The sequence below is a fragment of the Trichogramma pretiosum genome, unplaced genomic scaffold, assembly GCF_000599845.2.
Source record: "Trichogramma pretiosum strain Unisexual culture from Peru unplaced genomic scaffold, Tpre_2.0 scaffold20, whole genome shotgun sequence".
In the NCBI taxonomy this organism is placed as follows: Eukaryota; Metazoa; Arthropoda; class Insecta; order Hymenoptera; family Trichogrammatidae; genus Trichogramma; species Trichogramma pretiosum.
This window is the reverse complement of record NW_019641696.1, coordinates 108844-136755: the sequence shown is the minus strand read 5'-3', so window position 1 is coordinate 136755 and position 27912 is coordinate 108844. Positions and strand designations below refer to the sequence as shown.

The 27912-nt window shown below is 38.2% G+C and overlaps 1 protein-coding gene across 4 annotated transcripts in view; it reads right to left on the bottom strand.

Annotated features, from left to right (window-relative positions):
- Positions 1–297: 297 nt before the first annotated feature.
- LOC106648427 (septin-7) overlaps positions 298–27912 on the bottom strand; it is a 43452-nt gene continuing 15837 nt past the window's right edge. Inside the window, exons 1-11 of one of the 4 annotated variants that reach the window (XR_002763599.1) lie at positions 22729–23821; positions 17179–17761; positions 9631–10072; positions 8140–8347; positions 7390–7642; positions 7116–7311; positions 6830–6995; positions 5753–5888; positions 5475–5638; positions 2527–2724; positions 298–2254 (exon numbers count right to left, since the gene is read on the bottom strand). Coding sequence is in view for 3 of the 4 variants with exons in the window: in XM_014365328.2 (XP_014220814.1) it covers positions 4545–4704; positions 5475–5638; positions 5753–5888; positions 6830–6995; positions 7116–7311; positions 7390–7642; positions 8140–8347; positions 9631–10072; positions 17179–17610 (2157 nt within the window). In the remaining variant the exon portion in view is untranslated. Of the gene's footprint in view, positions 2255–2526; positions 2725–4359; positions 4705–5474; positions 5639–5752; positions 5889–6829; positions 6996–7115; positions 7312–7389; positions 7643–8139; positions 8348–9630; positions 10073–17178; positions 17762–22728; positions 23826–27912 lie in introns of those variants that run through there. The other 3 variants (XM_014365330.2, XM_014365328.2, XM_014365331.2) reach the window with 3 other exon arrangements.

Genomic DNA, 27912 nt, shown 5'->3' with positions numbered 1-27912 from the left:
TTAAGAGATAAAAGAATTACAATACCACTAAAAGTCATCGAGTTTATGAAAATGACATCGTTAAAATCTATTCACTTCGTTATTCATTCATCAATTTTTTATTATTTACTATAAATCTTATTATTTATTGTCACTAAAATTTGACTGAAAATTCGCAGTAAAAATGAAAAATTAGAATCATAAATAAAAAAAATATATATTGAATGCACATAAAAGTATATAAAATAAACTTTGTCAATTTAATCAATGAAAATTGGAGAGCGAAAAAAAAGTTTGTACAATGCATTTTTTGATTATAGTTGTTTTATAAATAAATTATATTTCATATGTTAAGAGTACAATTACAACTTAAATTTGATTTTTTATTATGAAAAACCACGCCTAGAACTAGATATTAGAAACAGTTTTAATTTCCAGGTATGCTTCCATGACATTCTTATATACAATATACAATTAATGTTTACTTCTTTAAATTTCTCACTCTTTTATGAATATTAAAATATTTTTGTAGATTCAAATAATTACATAAAAACAACAATTTCTCTTATTTTCACGGGAACATTAAAATAAGTACCTAAATTAACATATAATTTTATTAATTTTTTTATCTTCAAAAAGCATCATTTCTAGTCTAATATTAATATCGATATTAATTCATCTACTTCGGTATAAAATACATATTAATCATGATTCCTTTTTATTAGAATAAAATCTCTTCATTTTTAATGTACACAATAAAGTTATTACAAATTCTGTAACAGAGCATCATTAGACTTCAGCTCTAGGTACATAAAAAGAGCGTTATAAAAGAAATACTGATAGAAATAAATTACAATTATAATATACAAACTTGATACTTTACGACTAATCGACGTTATTTTTGTAATGTACTCGTACACATGCAATTATTTTAAAACCCCATCGTATGAGTTTGTAGAATGTCAACAATGTGACAACAAAGACAAAAAATGTTTCTATATGGAAAAATTTACCTCAATCCAGTAACATGATTGCGACGAATGAGTGAGAAAAAAGAAAGTCGTCGCCACGTCACATATATATATAAGCATATATAGACAAGTCATACAAGCCTAAAAATCCACGCAAGTATTATACTACTGTGCAGTTTCTATTGGACTAAACCGCTTGTCAAATTATTTTAAACATAAATTATAGGTACATATCAAAATTTTTAACCAATTTCATTATGTTACGTATACATGTAATAAAAAGCTAGAGGAAAATGCTCAGATAAAAATATTGTTTCCAGATTCGGTTCATTCTCTCTTGCTTTTGCTCTGTCAGATTCCGACATCTTTGTACATGCTAATAGGTTTATTTACCTATTTCAACAGAAGAGCCGTTTTACCTTGTTACGCGCCATCGCTTTTTCGAATAGCTGAAAGCTTTTTTGCCGCCATATGTTAAATCTTGATGAAATTTTTTGCAGACAAAAATTATAGCTGTTTGACTAAATTAATCATTACATTCAGTATCGATATCAAAACACTCATATTTTACATATTTTGGCACAAAGCATGATTTTACAAAAATGACATCATATTAAATGAATCAAATAATGGCACTGATTGTATAATGGTAACTAAAGTAAATTGTTAAAATAATTATTTGATATACCTAAACAATGCACAAATTGACATGTCATAGCTAAAAGCTTTATGAACAAAGATGATGCAGTAGATAAATACAAAAGAGTTCATAAATTGATTTGATCTCTATTATAATGTCATTCGTTACGTATATATTTAAAAAATATAATTTTTATAATCGACAAAAGCGTCGAACTATCGTAGGAGAAAATTTAAAATTTTGATTTTTGTATAGAAAAAGTTGAAGCCTTTCTTACGACGGGAAACACATTATAAAAATTATACTCGCGTAAGATCTCGATCGATTACATGTATTTATATCAAAGTCCTTTAACTGTGATGTTCAATTCAACGTTAACTAATTTTTATTAAACTTAACATTACATTTAATTATAATTGGAACAGAGCTGCACTCAAAAGAGCCTAAAAGCTTTATGATTACTGTATATGAACATAAATTTATAATAAAAAATTGAAGGCTTTTTTTCTATACATAAATACAAAAAAGTTATGATCTTAGTTCATTTACTTCAAGGTGTATGACCTTGATGTCCGAAGTCAAAGGATCTTTGGAAAAAGTATTATGCTGTCTTTCGACGATTTAAAAGAGACCCTTCTTCTTACTCTTCTTGCCATCCACCGTTCTGAAATTAAAATTAATCATTATGTTAAATAGTAGATTATGGACAAATTAATTATTGCATTAACCAGCTATGTCACTTCTGCAAGAATATAATTGATAGTGAGTAGCTTTATTTTGCGTTTTATTATTTTCAAATTTAGCAAAAGTGTCGAGTAAAGATGGTCAAGACAAAAAAAATTAGATCGATCATTCTCGCATAAAAAAATAACTGGGTTGCTAACTGCATTATTTATACTAATTTTGTAACTGATTTTCAAATTAGCAAGCACTTACCACCTGAGGGGGCAGCACATAACATTAATTATCAGAGAAATAGTGTACAGTCGATAGTGTAGAAATTTTGTTATTGATAACAATTTTTTAAACTTTAAATTTCATTTTTTAAAATGTATTTCTAAATGTACAATGAATTAAACAAAACTTAGTTTCCTGGCAATATGACCATTTCTTGAAGAAAGACCATCTTGTTTTCTTCGTTATTGTAAAAAAAAAATATTAAAAAATATCATACAGTTTTTTAAACAATTCTTGAATTTTAATTTTTACAATTTATCGAATGAAAAGTAACAAAAACTACAGCAGTCTAACTACAGTAAAGCCCACCATAACCATATAATAAACGGGAACATTTATAAAGCAAAAGTTTTCCACTTGCACCTCACAAATTGATACCATTTTGCTATGCTTCAGATAAATCAAAAAGTAAGTGATAATGTTTGTATAATTTTTTGATGTTCTGATAAAATGACGTTTAGATGATTAATATTATTAAGACGTATACATGGAACAAAAAAATATCATGCTAATACAATTGAATGAATTTTTAAACATGCTTTCAGACATTAAGAGCATCATAGCAACAATAAAGTACATTCCAAAATTTTTCAATTTGTACTGCATAATCATCGGTAATTTTTCAAATAAGTTTAAAGAAAGGTTCTTCGAAATGAAATATGAAAAAATGATAAAGCATAGATAAAAATATGATTCAGGCAGTTATGGAATAAATGTTAGTATTATGTATCTTATTAATAAAAAGCATCATATTTATTCGCAAAAATGTATTTCATAGAATGATTAACAGCTTGTGTAACTAAACACTATAGGTCATTCAGAATTTCTGACGAACCATCCACTATGTCTGATTACAATTTTGAATAAAAAATTTATCAATTCATTTTAAATGATAAACTGATAAAAAATTTTGAAGGGACAGTTCGTTTAAAATTTACAATCGAATATTTATGTGCGTTTACTTTTTATGCTATTTTTACATATATTTTGTAATACATTCAATAATCTAGAAACGTTTGTATAAATCTCACTTCGCCGTAAAATTAATACAACAACCTTTAAGTGAGAATACTGACTTCGTGCCTTTTCAACTTATTTAAATTAAGTAATTGTTCTTAGCTCATAATTTATTTTATGAATAACTTTAGAATTAATTATCGAATTTTCAAACTAAGTTAAGTAACTCATTTGACTAAAACTGTTATGGCTTGTTTCATACATGACAAAATAAATATTCTTATAATTTATATCATTTTAGACAATGAAATGAAGTACATCGAGCAAATCTACAATAAGATTTTTTGCAATGACAAACTAGTGTCGATCAATATTTCTAACATAATTTTCATGGAAAAATGTTGATTATAATTCAGACCTCAATGGTTTCTATGTAAAAAGATGTTTTCTACAAAAAAATGATTTTATCATTTACAAAATATCGAATCACTAGATTTTATTGAAAAATACTATATACTGTTATAGTTCTGTGCAAAATATGGCAGCTGTTATTAATATTGTTGTTAATATTAATATCATAACTATAATCATATTGTTATTTATTTATGAGTAGTTGACAAATATTAGAGATATTATAGACATTTATTTTATGAATAAAAAAAATTACAGAGAGTCACAATGAATATTGCATTAACATTCTAATTCAAAAATAATTTTACAAAAACTGGAAGTTCAATTTGTGAAAATATTACTTTTCTACACAGCTTGAGGCTAATTAGTTGGCAAATTCCATTGCTTGCAACAAAGATGAGAATATCGATATGGACTAAAAATATTACGTACGTAACTTCGTCGCTAATATTTTTCGCGTATTACTCAAGAACTTCACGGAGGCGAATTGTATTTTTATGCTCTCAATAAAATGTCCCAACGAAAAAGCCCGTATCTTGACATTTTTTTATCAAAATATTTCATTTTTTTCTCGTAATCTATTTTCAAGTATTATAGCAAAGTGTAGCTTTTCGGATCGTAAGATCCTATTAAGGATGCTCGGGATGTTGTATGACAAGCTGCTGTATTGGCATGGGATTCTCCTGTGGCGACTTGAAACTGGTATGACGGCGCAGGAGGTTACCTATGCCGCGAGCTCCGCGCAATGTACCCACGCCGCCGGAGCCATCGGACGACACCGAGCCCGTCCTAAATAATCATGGAGATACCCCGATATTTTTGATTTTTGCTTTCGTTTGATACTCAAATAAAAATAAAGTGAAGAAAAAAGAATAATAAAGAAAAAGTACCAACTACAAACAGCTAGCCAAAAGCATGGCATCAAATAACGTTTGTAAAAGTAAAAACTACAGGAACTACTAATAAACAACTTAAAATCTGAATAGTTTTCAAGTGTAAAAAGTTATACTACTAAATAATATCAAAACCCATAATAAGACCGTTTAAAATCGTAATATATTACTGTCCGTGTTCAATTTTGATAACTGATCACTACAAGTCTACTACTATAGAATTTATATTCTTTACAGAAATTGTTAAGTGACTAGAAAATCTGTAATTATAACTAGCAAGAGCTACAATTACATTCTGAGAAACAGAAAATCAATGACATTTAAATGAACGGACAAAACATTGCAACAGATGTAAAAAAAACTTCACAACAATGAAAAATTCATGAATAATCAAAAGTAGCAATTTGAATGGAAATGAAATGCTTTTAGACCATTTCTTCGTTAATATAGAAGTTATGGCGAAGTAACTTGTTATAAGTTTAAACATACCATTCATAAATAAATTGAAATGAAAACAAAATAATTATGGCGAGGACATTTAATTGTAAAATTAAGTGCGAAATCATAAAATTTAAATTTTAGTACGTTAAAGAAATGAAAATAAGCTAAATTATATGAATGTAAAATGATATAATTGTGAAGAAACGTTATAAAAATTACACTTACTCTTTTGAAGTAGCTTCAAGGCTTCTGCGTCGTAATTCTTCAATGCTATGACCAGTCTGTTGTTCCCATGCATGCCTTTCAGATTCAAATGCTCGTCTTTTTTCTTCGAGTTCTTTTGCTTGCTGATCCAAAGAACGACGCATTTGCTCGTGCCTTCGTTGCAGCTGTAATAATTCAGGTTTGTAAGTTTTTATAAAAGATGTTGTCTAGTGTTTTTCCATTTGGTAAAAAAAACTTATGATAAAGTATAAAAAGTCGACATATACGATAAAACTCACATCTGATTCTAAATCTTTAAGCTTCTGCTTCTTTTCGCGAACTTTCATCTCAAACACTTGCTCCATGTCTATTTCCATTTTTTTCATTTTGTTTTCGTGTTCTCGTTTTTCTTCTTCCAACTGAGCAAGCGGGTTCCTGTAATAACATTTCAATGATTAGGAAATTTAAAAATGCACAAATTGAATCGATTATTGGATATCGATCGTGATGTATTAATGCATCAAAAAGTTGTAAAAGCTACACAATAAATAGTGTATCTTTAACGAACGCGTGTCTATTGTCTAAATAAGAAACTGCATATATTGGTAAGTATAGTACAAAATAAATATATCGGTGCTTTTAACGGTACAAAATAATTCTCTTGGTCAGGTGTGAATAAGATACACTAATCTAGTTATCGTGCAAATACTAAATGTAAAGATAAACCAAATTATCACTGAAACAATAAACTAAATATCAAGATTCATTTCTTTTTTAATGGATATTTTCAATCAACTACTTTATAGGGTCATCTAAAACTATTCTAACGTCAACATATACAAGACTTGTGCACACAAAACTGTATTATAGGGTTTTAGCTTTAAAACAACTTACCACACCATCATGAAACTGTTCATCACTCCAGGAGGGCACAAACTGACCAATGTGAAATTTTTTATTAGATACTTATCATTTTCATGGACAGTCATTCAATACTCAACACATTAAATTCTCATATAAAAAAAGGTAATGTGTTGTGTTGAGAATATTTTATAAAAAAAAATATTTTTCCTTTGATCAGTTTGCATGCACAAGCTTTTCCTCCTGTTACATTTTCAAATTTTTTGTACAAGAAAAATTTAACCTACACCACATTTATCATCAATCGATATTTCAACCATAAAATATTAAGATTGAACTCTAAACCTTTTATCAAGAGAGAAAAGTTAATATTAAAAAACCTCACTGACGCATCCGATACAGAGTTTCGAAGGGCTCAAAAGTGCCGACTAAGTATAGAAAACAATGTGCACTAACACTCTATAGTAGCTCTTAATTTAAAACAATTATTAGCGATCCTTTGAAAAAGTACTTACTTGTTAGATCCTCTTGAAGGTTTGCCATCAACACTAAGACCCGCTAATGTGCGACATCTGTAATTTTCATAGTGAACATTGTTTGTAACATCCTTCAAATCTTGCAAGTGTGTACGAACAATCATATCCCGTAAAGCAATGAAGTCGTTGTGCTCCAAATTTTCAACTGAAATAAAACATATCATTTAAAATTTTGCTTTTTGAAAAGAAAAATAAATAAATTTTACATACATTTTCAAGTAAAAAAGTAACTTAAAGAATGCAAAATTATTATTAAAATACAAACCTTCGACCACTCCCCAAGGATATTTTCTACCACGCACTTTCTTTCCGTCATGTTCAATGACTGTGTTAGCACCGACGATTGCAAAAGGTACTCTATCTCGAAGGTGTTTGTTTACTTTGTTGCTATCTTCTTCCTCTACTTCGGTTTCTGGGAATTCGTAGATCTTTATTTTGTGCTGTGCTATTTCGTTTAAGATCTGAAAAAAAAAATGATTAAACGTTTTATTGTAAAACATGGAACAACTCATAGATTATGAACAACAATTAAAATTCACCTGTTTTTTAAAGTAAGCACACTCGTCAGGTGTCATGGTGTCAGCCTTGGCAATGACTGGTATGATGTTGACTTTGTCGTGAAGTCGCTGCATGAATTCAACATCGAGGGGTTTCAGACCATGGCCAGAGGGTGCGACGAAATATAAGCAGCAGTGAACTCGACTGTCCGGGATTTGACGACGTACCACTCGAGACTCGGCGTTCAAAAACTCTTCATATTTGTTTTCAATGTAATCAATTACCGGATGCCAGCTGGAACAGACAGTTTCGTTCTCTCATTCACATCTACAGTTCTTGTTTGTTTTTACAAAATCGATTCCCTACACGCTTAAGAGCTTATTATGATATCAATCTATTTTCACGAGAGATAATATACAAAAAATCTACTCAACTTCGCACTTGGAAGTGTTTTAATCCACTTTAGATTCAATTATCGATAATACTAATTTTCTGTAAAACTAAAGTTAGCAAGGAGCAAGGCAAATCAGTGAAAAAGTATTTTAGCTTGAAAAAGTACTCGAAAAAAAGTGGGTACGAATAGTTCTGCGTACGACAGAACAATTGAGTTATATCTCGAGTTGTTTGAAAGTGGAAAAAGTTTCATAACAGCGAACGACAATGCGAAATGAAAGGCTCTCTCAAGAGCTCTGCGCGGAGATCCAAAGATTAATGCCGTTCCCTCGTGAAGTGCAGCGTCGCGCACGCAGAAAAAGAAAAGAGACTTTGTTGTTGTTGCTTTTTTTCCATACCAATTGCTATTGTCCACGGCGTCGCCGAAGCCGGGCGTGTCGACGATCGTGAGAGTGAGATTGACACCATTTTCTTTGAGCAGTACCTTGCTCGTCTCGACGGCCACGGTTTTCTTTATTCTCAGACTTGGGCCTGGATGCTCGGCGCTGTAGATGTCCGTGAGGAAGAGTGAATTGATCAGCGTTGATTTTCCTAGACCCGATTCACCTGTCATATGATAATAAAAATAAGTATAATCAATAGAAAAAAACATCAAGAAAAAAGAGCACACTTGTATTATGAAATATACGTCACGAACCACGTATACCGTAATATAAACGAAAATGATACAACAACTGTTTCAACTGTTTTGCATGAAGTCGAACAATTTACCGAGTGAATACCGAGTAAATGCGTGCCACAATAAATGTTTGCGACGGAAGTTTCAGCGGTACTCGTTGTGCATATACAATTTGAAACTGTTCCCGGCATCTTTTTGTGTACGCACATAAGGCCATGCATCATACCGACAATACCGACGTAACAACATGCGCGACGAACCGCGAGTCAAATTTTCTACATTCCAGCTTTGCAATAATGCCTCTGATGATAAACTTAAAAAATTGTAAGAATTATTTAGTGCTTTAAAATGGTACTAGCGAGTCATGAGAAAAAACTGACACAAGCTGAACTTCTTTGGAGCAAATATCACGTAAACGGTGCGACTCGAAAAAGAAAACATCGTTCGCGAGAATACGTTCAACGATCAAGAATAAAGCTGGCGGTTGTTCGTATTTTTTCAACTACAAAACGCCGCGTTCAATGCGGAAAATACACGACTATCGACGCATTTACTCAAATTGCTTTTCATCTCTAGCTGCAAAGCTTGAGATGGAACACGAGTATTGCGGCGATGCCAAGTACTTTTCCCCCGTCGCTATGTAGCACGTAAGCCGAAATTTAATTTAATTCAAGACCACACGCGTCCGGCTTAATCGTTTGTTTTCATTCACAAAGCGACTTTAAGGTTTATGGCTGCTCTTATTGAGATCACCGGTTCGTTTTGCTATTTTATTTGGCTCTTTTCTAATGCAAATAACGCATGATTTGGTGTTTGGATCTACTTTTCTAAAATCGGCTTGGAACAAATCAATATGACAATTGCGCAAGATTCATTGTCTCCGAAAGCAATCTCGAATTGTTAAAACTCTAGTAGCTAAGTTTGATTCAACTTAATTTGAAACAGTTAAGCTACCGCAGAAGATTAATCAATATAGAACGGAGACACTAAGACCGGAGATTAATGACGAAGTAGATCATTTAATTACTGTGAAAATTCTCTATCTATCCTCCATCTATCTATCCTCGTAACTTAACATGTCCTCGAGATACGTTGAGCTTATACGCATTAGACCGAGATGACATTACAAATGCATACATTATCTTCAGAGCGATTTTCAACAAGTCGCGATGATACGCTTCGCTATTTTTATTTTTGAATTTCAACTCACCAACAACCATGAGCGTAAAGTCGAATCCTCTTTTCACGGCTTTTCTGTAGACCTGATTGGGCAGATTCGCGAAGCCCACGTAGCCGTCGAGCTCTTTGGGTTTGGCCGGTATGGCGGGCCGGGGCGAGGCCGCCACCACCGTGGCAGTGTTGTTGGCCGCGGCCGTCGCGGCGGCCTCTCGGGCGGCAGCCTCGCGGGCGGCCTCGCGCTTGTTGCTGTCCTCGTAGCCATCGACCTGGCTGTTGTTCAGGGCCTGCACCGAGGTCAGGCGAGTTTTGGCCGGGCCCGATGGCGGTGGGGGCGCCGTCGCGGCCGAGTTGTTGGTCGTCGAGGCCGGCGTGGCTGTAGGCGGCTGGGGCGGCGGCACCGAAGGCACCGTGGGCGCGCCCGACGACGGCGATGTGCTCTCGCCTTTGAAGAACAGGTCGCGCTTCGTCTGGAGCTGCAAGTCGAAATGAAACAGCGAACTTGAGACATTTTTCTTTGATTATATTTACAAACAAATTTTACAATTGAATGATACCAAAATTAAATTATGATTGAACTTTTTGGACTGGCAAAAATTTTAAGACAATGTAAATAAATATAGGAAAACGTTCGGATCACTGGGCAATCTAACCCTCCTATAGGGAAATTGTTTCAGATAAGATGGTATTTCTTACGTTGTTAAAATCAAGTAATTTAAACACAATATTTACATTATTTTCGCCTGAAATTTCTAGATTCTGGTTCATTTTAATTTTTCAATACCCAGGACGTATTATGACGTTTTATATTGAGAGGTTAACAATTGCTGCATGTTTTCGCAGCGCTGTCTTGTTTGCCTTGGTGGTTTTTTTTTAAATTTTCAATAAAAGTTTAGTTTTCAATGAAAAACAAACGGAGCATTCTGTAAAATACACATAAAAAATATACACTAAAAAAGTCCGATTGCAACCAAGTTGCATTAATCAAAAGCAAATACGTTGAAGCTCAATCTGGCATTCAACTGCACTTTATAGAAATAAAATAAATATCGGCTAATTTCAAGACTTTTTAACCCCATAAATCTTTTTAATTTTTAAATCGGATACGAATAAACTAGTATGAAAAGACTCGCAAATACGTTAAATTCATATAAATCCGATTTAAAAGCATTTGATTAGTATGCACAAAGCTTTGGCTGTTTGTTATGCAACGGCGAATAAAAACTCGGCAAATCATACATAGCGATAGAGCAGTCATGTGCAGTTTTGCTTCTCGCTGCAAACGCGTCGGTGCAGAAGCCGTCTTCATAAGGAGCGTATAGCGCGTTGCACCGACAATAATATAAGCGATTCAAGTCGCGTGTGCGAAAGCTCGCTATAACGACACAGCCACAACCCCGTTTGCTGACCATAATCGGCGCGCGTCGGTGTGCGTGCATGCGAGTCGAGGATAATCTCGCGCGCGATACGCGTCCGAGAAGAAAAGGAAGCGCAAGCGCAACGACAATGTAATAAATTTCGAGGAATTCTCCTGGCCAATGTTCCGTTACGGGCAGCGATCCATCGCTCGGAATACGAATGGCGTGTCCGATTAATCGAAACTTCCGTCCTCGGATTATAGTGTCACGGCACGACGAGGCGGTTACGACAACTCGAAAAATGCGCAAGCTCCGATCTACTCGTCTTTCTCTTTTCTTCTTAAACTGTGCCTGATGAATAAATTTGGAGTACGTATATGATTTTTCGTAGCTTCAGTTTTCATCACTTTGATATTTGCACCAACTGCAAGTACTTTTTTCTCACAAAAGACTTTAACGAGGAGACTAAATTTGCGTATTTTAGCTTCCAGTGGGAAATTAAATTTTTTACACAGCCTTTGACACCCTTTTGAAGTGTAATAATACTCGATAAAGATTTTTCATTGCACATTTTTCAACGTCACATAGAATATTTGATCGATCAAAAACCACTACAGTTAATTTAGTTCAAACATAACTTAAAACTTCGGCCCTGTGATGGAAGCGTTGAGAGAAGAGTTCATTCTTGAAAAGTTTTATCTTAAAAATAGTTTTTTTTCAAAGAAAAAGGTGTCGCAACTTTTATCATAAAAAAATCAATTTTACGATCTTACCATTAATCTCAAATACTAATATGTTGTTAAGTGACGTTTTTTTTTGTGACTACTGATCGAATTTGATTTAATGCACGATAACTTATTTACGAATCGTCAGTTCGACGTTCAACTTTTTAGGATAGAAAACGAGTGCGCGGGTATTAAAGAAAGATAAAATCGTGTATCGAAGCTTTCTCCGCACGAGAAAGCAAAAGAAGCAAGTGATCGATCGATCGCCGTGTGAAGTTTCTTATCTGGCTCGAGGCCTAACCGAGAGGGCTTTTGAGACGAAAAATACGTCGACAGAAGTTGGTGCTGCGGAGCAAGTACCGATGAGATTTTTTTTCGTCTTTTGCTCCATCTTTATACCCGTCTTCGTGTCTTTCTTTTTTATTTTCTTTTTTTAATCCAATAGCTGCATCGGCGTGACCCGAGAGTAACGAAACAAGCCAGTTTTGTAAAAGTCAAAGCTCGGCAGCAGCTCTCGATTTCCCGAAGGTAAAAGAGTCCCCGATGCGCCAAGTGCTTAAACCTGCTCCTACAAAACGTTACGTTTTCTTCGATTCCTCTTTTCTGCTTTTATATTAATACATAAGCTTTCGTCTCACGTGCGATTTGAAAAGAATCATAACTTCATTGACGCATTTGATTGACTTGATAAATTTAGTTCAGCTTTTTGATTGACCACTTTACAAAAAGGTTCAATCTCGAGGATATTTAATAAGACAAAAATGCGGTGAATGATTAATTAGCGGAGGATTATCTATGAGGAAGCCACTTTAATGAATCATTGTGTAGTCTAATGGAACTAATTAAACGGCGTTGTAAAATAACGTTTATGTAGCAAGTTAACGCTGGCACGCCTCTCTCTCTCTCTCTCTCTCTCTCTCTCTCTCGTGGCTACGGCATTTTACAAGTATTCAGCATCGAGTTGTTGGCTCAAGATGGAAGAGAAAAAAAATCAACCCATGCTTTTCAGACCCTTTGCATGTTTCTAGAAGAAATAACCTATTCAACATGCTCTAAGCCACTCCATAAGAAGCTTTCAACGTGAAATATTAAATTGCGCTCGGAGCTTTCTCGGAGTGCGTCAGAAACGCGCTGAAAGGTTTATTGCAAATCTGAAAAAATATGAAACCCTAGAAATAAAGAAATGGCCTATTGAGGTGAAAAAGAAAAATCGGAAGAACTACAAATTCGTTGAAAAGTTGGAATTCCATATTCTCGATGAAAATTATTGACTACAGTGAAAAATAAAAGGGTATGATGATATTACCTTTCATTATCAATTAAATTGAATGAGCTTTATCCTGAAAGAATGAAGTGAATTTTATCGAGCAACTCGAGCTAACCCGGCATTGTACATCAAAAGACAATTTTGCGCAAAAGCTGAAAGTCTTAGGGAAATTGCCTAGACCGAAGTGCAGCGCACGAGTATATAAACCACGTTATGAGCTTTACGCAGCATTGTCTGTTACGTAACAGGAGTATTGTCATGGAATATGTAACTCGTATTATTCCGTACGCAAACAGAGCTGGTATGTGTATCGTAAAGCCGGCAAAGCCGCGGAAGAGAGTCAAGCTCGTATTTGCAGTTCACTGTATATAGTTACTCTTCCGAACTATCAACTTATTGTCCCGAGTTGCCAAGATCCTGCACGTAGAGAAGAGACGCGGTGCACACACGCGAGAGACCGACGATCGGAATATTGCTCCGGGGCTCGTATTAACGCAAAGTTAGAAATGTGTTCCGAAAACATTTTACAATAATTTGTACAGCGGCAGCCGGTAATGGCGTTCGCGTTGTGAGAACATGCACATTTATAACTAGTTCACGTTTCTGCCTCCCGATGAAAATGGATTCTTATGGAATTTACGCTTCAATTACGGCCTTAATTTAATTACTTTGTATGCTCACACTAGGTGCTTCGGAGTATGAAGAAATTAATTTTCACGATGCAATTTCACAATTTTCATCTAAAAATTTAAAATGCTCCGCGCGCGGAATTCCAAACATAAAATTAACATATTTTTTCTTTGTCATAATGAAAATGTAGCAATAAAACTGGAAACGAATGGCTTTTTAGCGCGAACTTTTACGCTCGAAAGTTTCGACGATAAATTGCACATTATAATCAACTTAAAACGTGCTTATATATTTCAAGCCTTCGAAAAACATCCTCTGTTGCTGCACAGTTTTAATAAACATACATTTAGTTAATATTACTCGCCGCTTTGATTTACTTCAACATGCTGGAGTGTACGCCTGAGTTAACCGAAAATTAATTTCCATACATCGCATCGCAGGCGGGAGAAGCGTCTTCGCATGAGGAGGCGTGAAAAGTTCACGAACGCTGCATCGCGCAGGGCTGTCAGTCAAAAGATCCAGACTTCAGACCATATATAACTTGGTAAATGCACTCGGGTGATTGATTTTGCATCGCGTACACGGGCGAGTGCTGACCCGGTCTTTTTTGCTCTCGAACGTTTCCGACTGCACTGTGCACACACACGTACAAAAGTCTGTGTTGAGCAAAAAAAGCTACATCGGCTTTGAATATCGTGGGACAATATAACGTGGAAATGAAGAGCAGACGATTTTTGCCAGCAAAAAAGAATCGAAATCTGGGATCTAAGAGAAATGACCTAACTCTTTGGCTTTTAATACACGAATTAAAACGCAATTTTGAATGCGCATTGATGTTACTTAATGCATGCTTGATTTAATTTGTGCTTCGCGGGTGGTTTTCTTAGCCATCATTTTGACAGTTAAATGCTTTGTTTTGGAACGCTGTGTGCTTTTTATTCTTAGCGCGTTAAATTTAAAATAATTCATAGTCAGCTCAAAACTTGACGATCTAGACCACTTTTGTTTTAATAACTGCTTTTTCAAAAAACTTGCTAACTTATTTTTTAAAAGTTAAGATAACTATCAATTGGATGTACAGTTGAAAATGCATGAGCTCATTGCACGAAACATGAACACCTACCGCAAAATTGAAAGAGGCAAAAGCTTGAAATTCTGCTGTTATTTTAATTAAAAACTGTTTGCAAACCAGTGAACTAAGCATCGCTAATGTTATTGCAATAAAAGTGCGTTATAAACGCGCCGGTACGTTCATAAAGTTGTCAAGTCCTAAGTTTGCGACAGTGCCCGTAAAGCATTTAATTTATTAGGTTTTTCATTCGGTCGAAATTGAAACAAAATGAATGTTATGTTGAAATTGCGCAAACTTTTACGAATCTAGCTGCTCTTTTTATGCAACAACGTCCGTCAGAAGGATGTCCTTGTAAGTGTCCTTACACCTCGACAAAAAAGGGCTTCGTACAATGCATCAATTTCGCAAAATATGAACGTACTCATACTCGTATACAATGTGCGCGTACAGTAACATACGTGTGTTCTTGCACACATAGAAGCGGGAGAAAGTAAGGCCTCACGCGTAAACTGATCAGTGGCTCTCATTTTGACGCGGAGCAGCAAAAAGAAAACGGTAGGCGCTTGCAGCGGTGGAGGCCTCGATTATTGATCCTTGAAGGGGGATGTTTTGCGTCGCAAAATTTCATTGCTTCGAGCTAGCGACCTAATAACAAGTGGCTGCAATCGAGTGCCATGTGGGACTTGATGGATTTTCTAACAATCGCAATCACAAACATCTTGTACTATGCTGTGGTGCATTTTCAGATGATTGCATGAATTGCGACGAGAAAGAATAAAATTCATAACTAAATGAATGGTCAATTTAATGAGTGAGGAATCTAACAAAAAATAAATCTAGAAACATATTTGCCGTCGAAAAGAATAGTTATAAACAAGTTAATAGATAAAAATATTTGTAGATAAAGTTATTCATTATTTATAAAGGTATTAAGTAATAGCTATCTTTATAAAATACCGACAATAAAAACAAGCCTTCCGGAAACTCCAAGCTCGAGACAAAAGAACGAAAGCAAAACAAGTGCGCGATACGAGCAAAAGCCTTAGACCTTTCGTCCCAGCACACACGCTTTCATACGACGCTCGTGCTGCGTGTCTGTGTGTAGGCACACAACAGAAGATTTTCACTTGTGCCACCCTCGACACCCTCGATTTTCGAAAGTGAAGCGCCGCCGCCGCACACACGCAGTGCACGACCCTTCTCTCGACTACAACGTGTATACACACAGAACCCAAATATGTCTGCGATCCGTAACTAACGCGACGAGCAAAATATACGGATCTCTCGGCAACAGCGAGCTCGCTTTTTGAACGTTGCCATCCTCTCGCATGCGTATGAACCATAAACTTTGACTCTTTTCGCTTGCTACGCCATGATACCCGACGAATATATAATAATTCAAAAAAATGTGCTCCGTGAAAATAATACATTTGTTTTGCGAATTATTCAAGGTTGAATCGAATTACCTACATTTATTTGAATGAAAATTTTTGACGTTATTTGCTTGATTCACCTGATGAAACGCTGTGAACTCTTTTTTATTATTGCTGCCTTTGCTTCTTGACTCATTCATGCATCTACTATCACTTTATCGCGGTCTACTTTTTAATATCGCATATCTTTGAAATTGCTCCGTTAGTCGATGACGCTGATGCATAAAGGCACTCTTGCCTGCAAGTGCGCACCAGCTCTCGTTTTTATTAAAGATTATGGGTACAAAAAATGTCAATAACTATAACAGTTCCTATCGTGCTGAGGCTTTTTAATCACTTTGGCAAACTACTATATCTCCAGAAGCATTAAAAATTTGACTCTCACTAATAAAATGGTTAATACGGTTTGATAGCTCATATTCACATGTATTTTCTATGGCTTAGGAGTAAGATTTAATTTCAATGAAAATGTATTTAATACATTTTTTTTAGAATATTAGATGGAAGCAATAAAAAAAAATAAATAAGATTGAAGTCAAAATGTTTACATGTAGTTATAAATCAGAAAATCCACTCGTTATTTACCCCAATAATTTTATCATTCTAATTCTGTGAGATTGAAATGAATGGGACATTATTTTGTGTAAGCAAACGAATCTCATTCATCATGTTTGCAGTAATTGTAGACTGACAAATTGGAAAGTTGCAACGAAACGACGGTGATACTTATTGATATTTCGCATCGTTTCTTACGCTATATCAACTTGCAGTTTTTATTCGATACGCACTCGTATGAACTTGGATACAAATAAGCAGAGCGGATCGTCAATGCATGAGTATCATGTTATCATGCTTGTTACTCGATATTTTCAAAGGTCTCAAGATAAATAAAAAATTGTTTTCCTTCTTTCCCAAAGAACCAATATGGACCTTTGAAGTCTGAATTATTCCATTTTATGCGTAGCACAAACGTCATTATCGATTCATTATTGCAAGCACGTGCACATACATAGACACAAAGGCATGATATCCAGTTTACGAAGCATCGCTTAAATTAATTGGGCCACTCTCAAGGCTCGAGAACGTTCCATCCTTACCGAATTAGCATCCCCGTTGGTCTTTGAGGCGTCCCCGTCGAAGTTCCTCTGCCTCATGGCGAGCCTGTCGAGGCTGCTCAGTCTGTAACTACCGGCGCCGGCCTCGCGTTCCTTGGCCAGGCGATCGATCGCCGAGCCCGTGCCGTTGCTGCCCGCATTGAAGCTCGAGGTGTACTTGGGCAGCGTGGGCGGCGGCGCCTGTCTCGCGGTGATCTTTTCCGTTCGCGAGGACGCGCCGATGCCGGCCGTGGCGGCCGAGCCCAGCAGCGAGTTGCCGCTGTAGAGGAACGACGAGTTCGTGGTGGTGCGAGTCGACGAGGCGCTGCTGCTGAAACTCGACAGCGTCGGCGCCTTCAGACCGTTCGTGTTCGACGAGGCCGCTGACGCCGACGTGCCGTTCAGTTGGGCCGTGGTGCTGTTTTCCGTCGACATGTTGATGCTGTTGCGAGACGTGTACCTCGCGTTCGAATTGACAATTGAAAATGTACGAGGTGCGCTACGCGCAGTTTCTTCCTTTTGTCAAGGGCACTTCGCTGAATTCGTTTTTCCTCGTAGCTTTATGCAGCTACTCGCGCGGCAGATTCTATAAAAGAACAGACATGTAAAAACATCACGTAAATAGAACTCAGTTGTACGAGTACACATCGCCGCGCTGAGAAATTGCATTCGAGCTTCTTCGAAACCTTGACTCGAGCTTAATCGAGACCTGACTTAAGAATTGAATAACGGGAAAGCTAGGGCGTAATGTGATCATCCGAGTTTTTGGCAAAATATTCAATCATCCTTAGGAACAATTCATTATTCACTTCAACGCTTTCGCACTTAGTTTTAATAATCGCTGTCCCGTCACATAAATCAGTAGGTAGTAGTAATTAAACTTTCAACTAAATTGATCGATGGCTTCGACAATCTTAGCGAGGCACCGCCAGCAATTAAAAAAAATAATCGTTCAATTTATCCTTCGATTATAAATGGTAATCGACTAAATTTGTTTCAAAGTAGTTCGAGATATTATATTGAGCCTCCAAAGAAATAAATAGCCAACTGGCTAATTCAGCTTGTTTTGATTCCACAGAACGCCGAGCGTCCAACGAGAGAGACGTCGGACAAGAGAAAAAGCACGAGACTAGTACGAGAAGAAAGCCAACGAGAGCAGACAGCAAGATAAACTCGTGTCGGGTAAATAGTAGAATATGAGTTGGCGAGCGAGCAAAAAGTCAACAACTCGGTGCACACGAGTGCATAATACGTGCGCGCCGGTCGCCGGATGATGAATGGCAATCGAAAGATGCACAAACGTTCGCATGTACGCTCACACACACGGACAGGAAGAAAAAGAGCCTCGAAGATATTACAACTCGATATGCCTACGGTATATGCGCGAGCATATAACGGCGGAGGCACGCACAATCGTCGATGTCAGAAAGACAAGCAGGAAGTTATTCTTTTATATTGCAGTTAATACGCGAAATCCAGCGCGCGCGGGCGCACAATCATACTTTATGCGACTGCAAAAGACCCTCTGAATAAATAAGTTTTACATGTGATGCATGCGCAGTGTGGCGAAACATGCGTCGGCCTCAATTTTCCTCGCTGCGTGCATGAACCGGAAAAACAAAAGATTACAATTATAAGCCAAAGCAATTGCAATCATCGAGCCGATATGCTCGATTTTGATTATGCCACTGATATGTGTGCCAATGTCATAATTCGTTGTTGCTCGAGACTTTATGATTTGACAACATAAATAAGCAAGTATTTCACAAATAATCGTTGAGTTATTTAAAATTTAACGAAAAAATGTACACATTTTCCATGCGAATGGCAACGACTTTTTCATAGACAAGGTTGCATTAATGAATGACGATTCACAATTATTGATTATAGGAAATTATTTTTCCATCGAAATCCATTTACTGCGATAGGCATTTAATTTGATGCCAACGACGAACCAAGAGATACATTAAATTATATGATTTCTAAATAAGAAGTCATCGAGGAAACATGCACAGCAACGATACTTGTATCGACACAAGGGAATAAAATATTTCTACGAAGTCAATCGTTATCTTTATAAGTCGTTCGGTAAAAGAAGGAATGAAAATCGCGAAAATGATGCCGCTCTGCCTCGAAAGGAAAACTGGTTCTTTTTCTTTTTTTTTTTGTTATTCGAGAGCGCGTTCAAACAAAATGTGTGTGTGCAGCAGCACGTTTGTGGATGCAGCAATTGTAAACGTTCGTGCTCACGTCTGCGCCATGCCATATGCGTGCGCGTGTGTATGTATACAACCATGTGTACAACCGCAACGACAAATATTAGTGCTTACGATGCTTTACTGGCTTGGAATGTCAATTTGCGCAATTGACCTCTTATACACACACACAAACAGTCTAACGAATTGTTAGCTGCGCTCGTCAAACGACGATTTTTGACTTTTCTCTACTTTAATAGCGAAGAATCAACGATAATTTTATTTTCATAATATTACACCTTCGAAACGAATGAAGAAGCTTTGCCAGTTTTTACGAAATCATTTTCATTTGAGAGTAAAAAAATGTTGGCCAACAGTTGCCTCCGTTCTTCACTTTTTTAATACCTTTGCAAGAATAATGTTCACTCTGCCGAAATTCAGGTCGCCGCGCTAGCGATTCCACGCAATTATTCTTCAAAAGCGCGAGGAAGAAAAGCACCAGCAGCAGCCTACACTGGCTATACCATCGCAAACGTGCCGGGGACAATGAATGCAAAAATGCCAGTAAAAATACTTGGCTTTATTGTTATCCAGCGTGAAATCGAGCAGCGCGCTATGTGCGTAAATGAGGTTTTCGTTCGTTAAAATTCAGCAGTGAGAAAAGAACAGACTGCATAGCGTTGTATTGTGCGCGCAGGCAAAAAATAAGCCTCGCGAGTTCTTTAACCCATCGCCAGGCGCAACTGTCAATCGTTGCGCTTGATACTTGATGGAACGAAATCCAATTGAATGAGAGGCAATACTTCTGAGAAATCGCTAATTCCTGTGTTTAAGCAATTTCGTCATTTTTGCAGTGGAAAGCGCGCAATTAAACGAAAGAGATAGTGACACACTGATCCGAAAACCAAATATAAACTCTCGAAGCGTCAAGAATATGCTTTTCAAGAGTACTGGAAAAGTCAAATTGAAAATACATCGACCCTTTCCTTGTATAAATAAACACATCAGAAGCGGAATAATCAATACGCTATAAAAAGCTATTGCTTCGACACAGATTTTTTCGGTAATTGTGATAGCACGCTAATTTCTTGATCAAAGTTACAAACGAAATAAAGTGCGAAAATGGTATTCAGTTTTAGTACACTGAAATGAAGATCACCCCAACGCAATTCAAGGAGTCTCGCGCGAGATTTTAAAATCAGGCACTTGCAATCGAGGAAAGATAAATGAGCCGAAAATTGCAATCCGATAAAACTCGCGGTGAGAGCTACCGCATTACGAGGCCATGAATCGTTCGTTACTTCCCTCTCTTGGAACAAGCCCGTAGCAGCTCGGCGAGCTACTTCCATCTGTAAATTGACGAACCAGTTACCACTTGGTACATGCACTAATCAACGCGAAAAGAGATTTCGCAATCGACATTTGAACTTGACGCGCCGAGTCGAAAAAAGAAGAAGTAGAAAACACAACGGAGCGATGGATAATCGCGTTCTTTCATTATTTTAGCTCAATTGAAACGTGAGTTTTCATTCACGAGGGGTTTCTGGTTTTTTTCCTTTTTCATTTTTTACATCGAACAAATGCTCGCGAATGAACGAAAAATCAAGCACTCGTCGTTGAAATCCCTCGCGGTTAATGTAACCGAATTAATTTCGCTTCTCGGGTCGAGTGCAGAAAGCAGCAGAAGAATAAGGCACGAAAAAACAATCGAGCATAATAAGTTTTAATTGAGGCATTTTTTCTTCTTTTATTTCGGAACGTAGCGAGAAAGAAGAGCTCGAGAAGAGAGTATAAGTGAAGATTTGTGCGCGAGGGCAGCAGCGCCAAAGCTCGACAATCTCAATTTACGAAATACAAGAAAAGATTGTCTTCAGGTCGCGTCGTATAACGGCTACAAAGCAAATGATAAAATACGTATATTCGTAAGCGAGAAAGAGATTTTACTATACTACGTCCAACTGATAAGGACGAGGGAGAGAAAAAAATACGAATAATCAATTTCTCAGTCCGTAGAAACTACGTATACAGAGACGCGAAACGAGAGCATCGCTTCTCGTTAACGCAGCCGAGAGAGAGAGAGAGAGAGAGAGAGAGAGAGAGAGAGAGAGAGAGCAGTTGCAGCTCGACTGAAAAAAAAGGGAGAAGATTGAACAACGGGTAATCGATTATTTCGTTTGCATGGCGGATAAACGTCTACTACACTTACATGGATAAATACAAATTTGTGTATCGTGTATCGGATGAAACGTCCAAATCACATAAGATGCCAATGGAATTTTATCTTGTGTGAATGAGCGAAGCATCGGTGTGTCACGATTATTGCTCTGTATGGTATATAAAAAATAAAATAAAAAAATCAAGTACTCCGTGAAGCTCGAATTTCAATTTCTCAACGCAGCATCGTCGTCATCGTCGTCGTTGTCATCGCGTCAACGATCAAAAGTTTTTAAACATATTACATCGCACAGAACTCGACGATATATAACTACATAAAAGAGAAAAAGAGAGGCTCTCAAGAGGGAATGAGAGAGTTTCGATCAAAAAGCGCGACAGATGTATAAATATAACCACACTATAATTACACACGTGACGAAGACGTGTAGCAGCAGCAGCAACAGCAGCTGGAAGAAGGCAAAAAAAAAAGCTGAACTGACGCGAGGCGTTTCACGGTCTCTCTTGCAATATATAGCATGCATAGAGAGACATTTTGGAGGTTATATTTATCAAACAGTCGGCCGGAGCGGGCAGCAGCAGCAGAGCCTGAAGTAGTGGTGATGCTGCTGCACTTATCTATCGAGCTTATTGTCTCTTTGGCACGATGAGCGAGCAAAATAACAACAACAACAATTCAACGCGTACGACGCGTCAATTGCTGCATCGGCTTATAAAGCATTGCTCTGCTCGTGCGCGATACTTGTGGCACTTGCTAAACAAGCGGCAACGGTATAACAACAACAGCATCGGCATCAGCAGCAGCATTTGCTCATTATACATGCGTCAGGATGCAGTGCTTATATATCCGAGCGAAGGTAAATATGTATAAGTGCATACGAGACAATTAAGCTCAATTTTGATCGTGATTATTTACTATTCTCTCTTTTTCTCTTTTCACATATTTCTTTATCTCTCTCTCTGGCTCTTTTTTCGGATGCGCTTGTGCGTATCTCATCATTTTTTTTCATTTCGTACGATTCGTATACGATCGACGCACACGAATACGGCACAAGCGCGCAAAAAAAGAGAAAGAGAGAGAGATAAGAGGTTAGGCGAGGCCAAAACAACAATAATAATAATAATGAGGAACAATGAGCGGCGTAAATGACGCTCATTATACCTGGCTTCGAGTCTCGATCTCTACCTTGTATAGTATATCAAAGGGCAGGCTGTGAACGTCTTTTGAAAAGCGTCTCCACTGCGTGCACACGTTTATTTATTGATCGGGCGACCTATCCGATCTTCAGTGTAGGCGCGTGCAGTATTTATATGTAAAAAGCCGGCTTGAGTTTGTTGAGAGTCCGCTGCGCGCACAACACACGACGACGACGAGAAGCACAGACACACATATACGCGTGCAGCAGCGGGGCACACAACACACTTCCTCTTCTTGTCCGCGGCGGGCGAAGACTGAACACTACTCACGCGCGCACTCGACAGAGCGAGAGAGAGAGACTGCCGCGGAATAACAACGCGCACGCACGACGAAGAGCGCGCGGATAGTAGTAGTAACGTAAGTAGTTTGCGTGAGTCAAGACTGCTGCTGATGCTTATATGGAGCTCTGCTCCTTGTGTGCGTATATGGGCGCGCTCCGTATATATGTATAATTCCAGTACGTGTGTCGGTGAATATATGAGCACTGACCAAGTCTCTCTTGTGTGCGTGCGTATGTATGTATTCGCGCGCGCCCTTTGTCACGCACAGACGCACAGACGGCGGCCACAAAACGGATTATATATATGATGATATATACGAATGTATATGTGTGTGTGTGTATGCGCGGGTACGACGATACTACACACGACACTGTACGACGTCTCTTTTTCGGAGCTCGCGAGGCACAATGGAGTTCGCGTTCGGAGTCACCGTATATACTTCACTGATTACGTTACGTCCGCTTTATTTTATAAGATATAATATGTGTGTTGTTTAGTTCACTCGCTCGTCACAACTATATATAGCTATTTTGTAAAGCGATATCTATTCTCTTATAGAGAGAGAGAGGCAGGCGCGTGCAACGAACAGCGTCGAAAACACGACGAACGGCGCGTGGAGGTGGAGGAGTCAGCGGCGGCGGTGGCGTTAGCCCCCCCTAATATCAGTAGTAGTAATAGCAATGACGCCTCGTAGACGACAATATTATGCTGGCACTATCGAGCCGGTACGAGCGTGAGTCGAGTAAAAGCCGGCTGCAGTTCATACTACTTGGGCACTACTACTGTGCTATGCTGCTGCTCCTTCTTGGCGCACATGCCCCCAGCTTCTCTGCGCTCTCTCTCTCTCAATGCGGCAGCGGAGCACGACGACCTTGATCTTGCCGTGTGTGTGTGATGCACAGCACGCGCAGCGCCAGCTGAAAAGCTGCACACGGCCGATTGTATTTATAGAATCACTATGAGAGGCACACCTACGCAAGACACGACAGGAGTTACCGTGTCGAGGAGTCGAGTTCGGAGCTCCGGCAAAATTATCAACACTGCGGCCGACGTATACAAGGGTTAAAAAGCGTGCGGCGTGTATGATAGATAGGCAAAGGGGGGTTGCTATATAGCGCGAACGTCGGAGTAGTGCGCGGTGCGCGAAAATGACGTGCTCGACGGCAGTGGTGGCTGGCTGCTCACTGGAGAAGCTCGCGCTATTGCGAACGAGCCGGAGCTGCAGTATATACAACGCACGAGCAGAGGATAGGCAGCAGCAGCGCAGCGCACTCGAGCCGACACAGCCGCACGACCACGCCTGGCGCAGCTGCGGACGTCCGCGCCGAGTGGGGGCAGAAGACAGCCGCAGCAGCAGCCGTAGTAGTAGTAGTAGTAGTAGAAGCAGCGGCAGCGGTGCGCACGTTTCGCGCACACATTTCGCAGCTTTGCTCTTTCGGCATATTACACATGCCTATGTTCGAGACCTATGCAGCATGCACGCGTGTACGCACGTATACTTGTAGCTATAAAGTACAAGGAGTAAAAAGTACCCTTTTCCATATCTGTACTACGCACGAGCCTTCGTGCTTCTAATACTTCGAATATTGTGTTTTTTTATGCGTTTTCTTTCTTTTTTCCCCACAATGACGTATACGGCTTTGTTTCACCGTGCAAGCAATGATTACACTTACGAATCGACGGCGGAGTAAGCTCTCTTGTACTCGATTACTCGTTTTCTGTACGTTTCTTATACGCGATGAACTTTTTTTGTATGAGTGATGAAGGGGGAAAACCGCGAATGATTCATACGAAGCAAACGTGACTTTTTTACCTATGAACTTTACACTTTGACAACAATTTTTTCATCATTTTTATTCACATAATAAACAAGCCAAAGCAATTTTTAGTTATGTGAAATAAACTGGTTTGCATTGAAAAAATTAAAAAAGCATCGTAAAGTTGCAGTTTATGTAAAAAAAATCGTACTTTTGCAATGATCAGCATATTGGCGTCGCGTTCAGCGATTAGCCCACAACCACATAAATAAGTCGCCTATGATATTATTTTTCTAAAAAGTAACATTCGATGGTCTGGGTACTTGAAAAAAAAACATAAGGCTCCCGAGTGACGCAGCGATATAAAGCAAAAAAGCTCCAAGCACGATATGATTCGCTTTATAATGCCGGATATCCCATCGCGAATGTGATATATCGCTGTTTCATTCGAGCGTCTAGGCGTAGAGAGCACGTCACTTTGCTCTCGTGGCTCTTCTCGCACACGTATGTATTAGTAAAATAGTTAAAACCAGTAGAAGGAGCTTCGGCAAAGCCACGAAGAAAACGTAAAGTTTGTTAAGAGCGTAGCGAATCGACGGGCTTTCGATCTATTTTTACACATTTTTAGTGTACATTGCATACTGTACAATACTCTGCATTACAGGAGCAGAAAACAAGCCCTCGTATTACGCGTTACACGCATAAAATTCGAGAGCAACGCGCGAGGTATAGAAAAGGAGCGTGCGAATGTCATTGCTATACAGCAATGAAAAGTCAGCAGCGTAAGTAATACGTTGATAGAGTAGTCGCAACTCGGCGCAACGATATGCGCACTGAACAGAAGCTCGGAACGCCATATAGCACATAGGTATACTCTTTATATGCAAAGGACTTGCACATACAGGGAGGACAGGTCGTTTGCATTTCATTGCTGATTTATTATTATATACGCTGTACGTTTGTTTTGTCATGCCTGACGCGTGCACAAACACTCGCGCGCCCGAGTAATTGATAGCTGACCTGCAGTTTACGGTTTACCTGGCGTGTATCGGTATACAGATGCAGCAGACACAACTGAAAGCCGAGAGAGAGAGAGAAGCTTACTTTATGCGGCACCGAAACACGAGTACGCGTCTATCGTGTGTCTAATAAATTTGAAAGCTCTCGCGCGTAGGTGGTGTACAGTGTATAGTACGCAAATGGAACTCAATAGAAGAAGAAGAAGAAGAAGAAGCCGTGCGGCTCATGACAGACGAGTCAATAAGTGCAGTTAAGATTCAAAATTTGATCGATAGTATAGTAATACATCTTTAAATGAGTAAAATATTCACTTATTGCAGATATTTTCGATTGTGTTGTTGACAAACAATCACCAGAGTACAAATTAATGATCATTTTTCATTATAAGCAATTATGATAACACAAAATAATTCTGAAAAAGTGAATACAATAATCGTACGAATATCTCTCTCCATTATAATCGTATTATTTCGACAAAAGCGTCATACTTTACAAATCAAGCTTACCGCACAAAGACAATGGTGTACGCACACGTTGTTTATATCGATATCGTATTATGAGCCCGATGTATATATTTCGCTGTATAATACCATTGCATTATATACGTACATAAAATATAATATCATTAAGCACGAGCTGCAGCGATAATGTCAGCCTTGACTGATTGCTCTGAAAATTCATTCCTCCCATCCGGCATCCAGCGTACAGGGACCTTTAACGAGCTTTTGCAGTTCGATCTATTATAGTACGTGCTATATATGGGATAGCTGATTCACCAAGAGGCGTACGTAGCATCTAAAAGCGAGCGAACGTTAAGAGCCCAAGGGCGCCAGCTCGCAGGATTCGAGATTGCGCCGAGGCTTCGTCTCCCGTACAGACCATCCACGGCGCGGTTTTTCAAGCTCCTCGTATGCGCGATAAATACAAACGTGCGCGTATGTGTATAGGATTTCCTATTGCACGGCGGAAGGATACCATACTACATATAAGTTAGTGCGCGCTCACCTAAGGATACATAGAGACTTGATTTATAGACGGCAGAGGCAGACATTCGCGCGGTTGCGAGAGCGGCACAATAAGAAGCCAGACGCTTTTATTTACCCGCGCACGGAATTGCGCGAGCTTTTCCACTTTTCTCTGGGTGTGCGTGCATTCTCCTCGCTCGACGTGGTATTTTCTGCTGCGACCGTGCAAACGCGCCTTGTATTCCATGCAGATACGCCAGAGACGCGTCGTGCTGCGAGTTTTCGGTGAGATTTTCTTTGCTTATTTCCCGCACATAAAGCTGAGATTCGTAGAAAAACATATTGTGCGATGAAAATTACATTTAAAAGTCATCAATTTTAATCATCATTTCGCTCGGTAAAGTAATGATTATCATTACTTATCATCGTATCACGTGTTACTGATAGAAGTAGTAATGGCTTAGATTATTAAGTTATAAACGCGAGTAAAATAAATGGTAAGTAATTAATAGACTATTTCATTTTTAAATTGGTGGCGATATTTGTTGTTTAATGCTTTGACGGTCAGGTGATTGAGTAAACAATGTTTTATTAACAATATAAGTTTATAACATTTTCACTGCTTTCAAATTTAACAGCGAAGTATGACGATTTCTGGCGTTAGGCGTAGAAACTTGTAGAAACCAGTATTTTCAAAGTTGATTTTATATTTAATTCGAAAACTTTAGAAAAGCCCTATAATTCAAGTTACTGAAACATTTTTATCCTGTACATTGAATTACCTTGAGTCATGGATTCAAAAAACACGTATTACAATAATATCATCCCAACGAATGTATCACTTCGAGTATTATCCCTCGCAGAGAGATGCAGTTGGCTGTGATTTTCACGACTCGAGCCGCGCAGCACTTGGTATTACGGCGACGTATATAATCATCAGCTATATACAGCCGCTCGGTTATAAACAAGATAAGCCATTTTAACATGGCTTCACAGATACACACACACGCGCATATACTCAAGAGATCTGCAACACACATGCCTGCTAGACTGCAATGGAGGATAATCGGAAAAGCGTGTACTGATTCGCATACCACCCACGCATCCATTTGAGCGTAGCTCGCAGCAGCTCTCTCTCTCTCTCTCTCT